Here is a 6,038-nt window from a genome sequence, read left to right as displayed (position 1 = left end):
CCCCCCCCCCCCCCCGCATCAGACCAGCTCCTCTCCAGCCCCAGGAGTGGTCTCTGCAGCTCCTCTGTGGACTGAGGCCCTGTGGCACTTAGCTGAGGTCACCTTCAGGATATTTCCAAAATCCAACCCCATCTCAGCACCTCCCCTGATGCCATCATTGCCCAAGCCACCACCGCCTCTCACCTGGAAGCCTCCTAACTGGTCTCCATGCTCCCAGCCTTGCCCCTTCAGTCTGTTTTCAGCATAGCAGCCAGAGGCACCTTTGCAAGTGACAATCAGAGCATATTGGTAATCTGCTCAAGCCCTTCCCACGGATCTCTGTCTCACAGAGTAAATGCCACACTCCTTGCAAAAGCCTATGAAGCCCTTCTCCTGGGATTCTCCTTGACTGCACATCGGAATCACCCAGGAGCTCTAAACAATACTGAAGCTGAGTGCCCCCCCCACCCCCAGAAACAGTTATCTAATTGGTCTGGGGTGTGGCCTTCGCATCAGGATTGTTTTTTAAGATTCTCCTGATGTGTAGAATGTGCAGCAAGGTTGAGAACCATTGCCCTAATGATCTGCTTCCTGTTGCTCCTCTGGCCTCATCTCCAACTACTGCCCCCTTGCACACCTCGTTCCAGCCACAGGGGCCTCCTTCCTCTTCTTCAAACACAACATGGCATGCATGCTTCTGCCTCGGGGCCTGCCTTTGCACTTGTCACTTCCTCTGCCTGAAAGGTTCTCCCCCCATCCTCCAACAGTACCCCCATGGCTTGCTTCCTCTTCTCCTCCAGGTCTTTGCTCAAATGTCACCTCTTAGTGAGGTGCTCAAATGTCACCTCTTAGTGAGGAAAAATTGCAACTCCCCACTCTTGTCCCAGGTGTCTCTCTCTCCGACTTTATATTTCTCCACAGCACTCACCACCATCTAACATACTACATATTTGACTTCTTTGTTCTGTTTACTCTCTGTCTCCACCCAACTAGAATGCCAGCTCTGTGAAGCAGGGGTTTCTGTATGTTTTGTTCACTGCTTTGTCCCTTGTGTTAGTCCATTCTCATGCTGCTATGAAGAAATACCTCTGACTGGGTCATTTATAAAGGAAAGAGTTTCAATTGACTCATAGTTCCACATGTCTGGGAGGCCTCAGGAAACTTACAATCATGGTGGAAGGCACCTCTTCACAGGGTGGCAGGAGAGAGAATGAGAGCCAGCAGGGAAAATGTCAGATACTTATAAAACCATCAGATCTCACGAGAACTTACTCACTATCACGGGAACAGTATGGGGGCAACTACCCCCATGATTCAGTTACCTCCTACCTGGTCCCTCCCACAACACGTGGGGATTATGGGAACCACAATCCAAGATGAGATTTGGGTGGAGACACAGCCAAACCGTATCATCCCTGTACCTAGATTATGCTGGCACAGAAGTGCTTAATAAATGACCTGCAAGTGAAAGCATATTCTTCTCTCCCTTTGGACATCCTCAGCTGCTCTTTCATCCTAGCCCAGTCCAGTTCTCCCTGAGCCACAACCAACCATACCCAAGTATACAGTATATAGCAGGTGTTCGATGAATATCTGTGGAGCTGAACTGGATCTTCTCCCTAAAAGAACACAGTCTGCAAACCTAGCAGCAAGACCTTTCTCAAAGACTCCAGATATAAGCTCACCATGGTTTGCAGCTTTAAAAAAAAAATGTAAAAATGAGGAGAAAGAGGGGAAAACACTGTGGGGGGAGCTCACAAAAATTAATGAGATTTTCTCAGCTGAGGTACGTGCCCATATTTTTAATAATTGGGAGTAATAAGAATTCTCACTGAACCTTAAAGGAACATCCTTCTGTAACAAAGAGAGAAGTCAAGACAGACTTCTCTGTTAGATGTAACGACTTGTTAGCCCCACAAGATGGATGTACTTTAAAAACTAATTTATAGAAAAAAGATTATTCATAAAAATGCAACTAATTGGGTTAAAATGACATATTAACAGGAATGTGAGATGACTCTAGTGCCCTTAAGGAGTAAATTAAGTTGTTAATCCTCAAAATCTCTACTGGAAGAAAGCTTTGCCCCTACTCAGCTAATGGAGAAACTGAGGCTGAGGGAAGAGGAGAGTGACTTGCCTAATGCAAGCCAAGGGGACAGGCCCTGGTTGAAGCAGGAAAGGGACCCAGGAATCCAGGCGCCCAGTCCTGGCTCTGTTCCCAGCACTCTGGAGACCCCATCTCCCCACAGTCAGGTCGACAAGGTCCCGGTCACTGACTCTGCTCACCCACTGGGTCTGAGGTCAGGCAGGGGTCGGTCCAGGGGCAGGCGGTCGCTGAGGTAGGCATTGTAGCCGTAGTACTGGAACTGCTTCAGGGCCACACGCCGGCCTTCGGGGCTGAGCTCCTGGCCCCAGTGTGCAAATAGAGAGGAGTCTGTGAAGGGCTCAGCCTCTGCCTCCTCAGGCTTGGCAGGAGCCTCTGGAGAAAGAAGGAACAGGACACAGTGGGTCAGAGTGCACCCCTGCATGTGCCGTGACAATCCCTTTCCCTTCCTCACAAACAGCCTTTGGTAAAACAATCTTAGCCCCTTCTTTCAGGGGTCGTGGCTGACTTGGGTTTTCATGCTTTCCAAAGACCCATTCATCCATGAATCCATGCATTCATCTAACCCACAACCACCAGGCACAGGAGATTGAGAAATACACCTGACAAGGTCTGCTGAGAAGCTAATGGATGTGACCCTGATGCCCCATGGCTTCAAGTCAAAACCCCCTTTTTCCCCAGTCTGCCTCCCTGCCAGAGATGTTGGCCCCAGCCCTCAAACTGGGCATCTGCTTCTCTGTCCCTAGCTTGTACCCCCATTTCCTGCAATTCCTGAGCCCACCCCACATTGAGGCACCCAAGCTGGGAGTCTACTCCTCCACCCAGTTCTTGCCAGCCCTTCTCCCTCTCTTTTCACCGTCTGGTCCTGCAGTGAGTTGCCTGTGCACCACGTGACATTCGCCTGACTGTCAGCACCCCAGCCAGACTGCCTCCTGCTGTTTCTGGACACTGCCCACCAGAATAGTGGATCCATGAAACAGGTGACAGTAAAGCCACACCCAGCCTGCCCTACGCTCTGGGCCCTGCTCATGGGAGCCCTGGTGGACTTGGTGGAGGCAGCTCAAGGCTAGCGTGTGGTTTCCCAGGAATGTCCCAGAAAAATGGAGGGGAATCACTAACGGTAAGAGCAGAGACCTTGAAGTCACACCGTCATGGATTCCAGTCACTGCTCCACCACGTACTGGCTACGTGACCATAGCACAGTCAACCTCCCAAGGCCCAAACCCTCCCACCTAGAATGCGAAGATGATAATACCCAACCACCCTCCAGAGATTGTGAGGATTCCATTAAATAAAGTGTATAAAGCATTTAGATCAGTTTATGTCTCAGAACAAGTGCACAGCCAATGGCAGTTAGGGTTATTATAGCAAGGGAAGGTTATTGAAATCTCTCTTTTATGGGAGCTAAAAGATAGATCTTACCAGGACATAGGCTGATAGTCCAGGACTTTGGAATTAGTTCCCTGGGACAGGTCATCAGGTGAATCATTTGAGGTCAGAAATCAGAGAAATTGGACAGAGATGGCAAGCCCACTGGACAGGGCCTTCTATGCTCACAAATTCATGAGGGAAGTAAGAGATGGAGCCAGGAGCCTGGAATGAGACAGTGACCAGAAAAAACAGAAGCGGGTCAGGGACAGGAGAGATAGGCAGGAGAGGCAGGCTTGGGACACCTGCCCACATCCCCTCGTTGACCTGTATGGAGCCAATGGGTGCATGGCACACCTAGGTACAGGCTGGAGATGGGCAAGGGGCTAGCGTTCTGAGGTCTTCCAGGCTGGAGAGCTTGGGGCTATCAACTGCCACCTCCACTCGTGATGCTCTCCTGAAAGCCCATCTGGAAGAGAGGAGACTGCCTGGGAACAAAAGGGAGAGCCTGCCAAAACACAGGCTCCTCCTACCATGGAAGGGGTGCTCCAGTGGCAGGAAGCCTCCATCACCGGAAGCAGGCAGAGGCTATCAAGAGTAGAAGGGGACTTAGCAAGCCCATGATCCTGAAAGCAGAGATGCCAGAAATCTCAGTGTGCGAGTTGCAAAAAGATCTGTAAATGAACTCCCAGGTGCTAAACTCACTGGGTGCACATGCATAAGGTACCTCTCCAGGCCACGTCCTCCAAATGGGACACCCCTGTAACTCCTGGGATAACCATCAGAGCTAACACTTGCCGAGTGCTCACTCCTACCATGAGCCAGCATTTTCTCTTATCAACTCATCTCACCCTATAGGGTAGGAATTGTTGTCATCTTCATTTTATATATAAAGAAAGTGAGGCACAGAGAGAATAAAAAACTTGCCCAGGTTCACACAGAAGGAAGTGCAGTAGCTGGATTTCATTCCTGGGAAGACTCTCCCCAGGCAGTGGTCACCCCACTATGCTATACAGCCTCTACATGGCAATGGGCTGCTAACGTACGTGAAATACAAAGACAAACATGGCATACCATCTTGGTGACTGATTCTCCTTAAAGACGTAAAAGCAAAGTCAGAAAATTAAACAGATTAGGATATATTGAAGAATAAAATGCAAACTATGCAAACACTTCTAAGACACAGCACTGTCAGGATTGCAGCGGCCTGCACAAAGCTCCGTCCCCGAACTTGCTCATTCTTCTCCCCTACTAGGCATGCTTGAAGGGTAGCACAAGCATGCATGATCTTGAAGGTCCTTGTTATCTCTAAAAAGATGTATGACTCATTCATTTGGAATGGGGGGTAGTAAAAATCTAAATCAGTGAACCAACTGAATCATATAATATTTAAAAGAAATGTAGTTTTATTGCTCTCGAATATCTAAATGGATATTACCAAGTAAAATGAGATCAGTTAATGGAAAAGTATGATCTAAAATTAGGCCTGCATTGCATAATAATGTCATAAACATATTAAAGTCCTGGTGACACCACATGCTCCTACCTTGTCACTCAGTATGGGCAAGAATGATGACAAACTCAAAGCCAGTGAGTCCTGAAAGATGAGGTGGGGGGCCTACAGCAGGAAAGATCTAATATTTGTTGGATTTCTGCCAAGAGTCAAGCACCACGATAGGTTATTTCCTTATTGAATGTTGCCTCTCTTCCTCCTCACTGGTGCAACTCCACAGAGCAGGACCACATCTGACTTGATCCCTGCTGGATTGCCAGCTCCTAGCACAGTAACTGCTTCTTACAAGGGACTCAATCAATCATTTCAAAATACATCAGTTAATAAGTAACCCATAGTGATTAGACATGATGAAACCAAAAGTGAAAAGGCCACCCAGTGTGTCAGTGACATCGAATAAAGGCTTGGCTTCTCCAAACTCCACATTCTTTTCTCTACACCAGGAGTGGCAAACCATGGTCCAAGGGCCACCACTTGTTTTTGTAAATAAAGTTTTATTACAACACAGTCACATCCACTTGTTAACATATTCTCTTTGGAGCTGAAGAGCAGAGCTGAGTATGTATGACAGAGATGATATGACCTGAGAATCTGAAAATACTATCTGATTCTTTAAAAAAAAAAAAAAGTGTGCCACCCCTGAAACTTTCCCCAGCCCTGTCTGCCCTGTACCTTAGAGTTGACTCTCCTGAGGTAAGGAGGCCTTGCCTCTCTGAACTCTATTTAATTTTTCTTTACTTCCAAAGAATTTGGTTAAGAACACTGGCTGTGGAGTCAGAATCCTAGTGTTTATCCTCCAGCTCTACCATTTTTCAGTTTGGTCCACCTCACCGAGCCTCAGTTTCGTCTTCTGGAAAATGGGGTTGATAATAATAGTGCCTTCCTCACGGAACATTTGTGAGGATAAATGAGATGGCCAGGTAAGGAGCCTGGCACAGTGCCTAGCACATAGTAAGCTCTCCATAAACATTGCTGAAGCCCCCACGAAGCCCACAGCCCTATTAGACCGCTGGAGTTCAGATGGGAAGGTGACCTTGCCAAGGTCTCCAGCTCTGGAAGATGCTGATGCCATCC

The 6,038-nt window shown here is 48.1% G+C and overlaps 1 protein-coding gene across 2 annotated transcripts in view; it reads right to left on the bottom strand.

Annotated features, from left to right (window-relative positions):
* Positions 1 to 6,038, bottom strand: part of GALNT18 (polypeptide N-acetylgalactosaminyltransferase 18) — a 359,386-nt gene that overhangs the window by 179,585 nt on the left and 173,763 nt on the right. For both annotated transcript variants that reach the window (XM_017881607.1, XM_017881608.1), the window contains exon 2: positions 2,266 to 2,458. In XM_017881607.1, the coding sequence (XP_017737096.1) occupies positions 2,266 to 2,458 (193 nt within the window). The remainder of the gene's footprint in view (positions 1 to 2,265; positions 2,459 to 6,038) is intronic.

The sequence above is a fragment of the Rhinopithecus bieti genome, unplaced genomic scaffold (genome assembly GCF_001698545.2).
Source record: "Rhinopithecus bieti isolate Rb0 unplaced genomic scaffold, ASM169854v2 scaffold_11944, whole genome shotgun sequence".
Lineage (NCBI taxonomy): Eukaryota > Metazoa > Chordata > Mammalia > Primates > Cercopithecidae > Rhinopithecus > Rhinopithecus bieti.
Note: the sequence above shows the minus strand (reverse complement) of the source record. Positions and strands in the feature narration are given on the sequence as shown.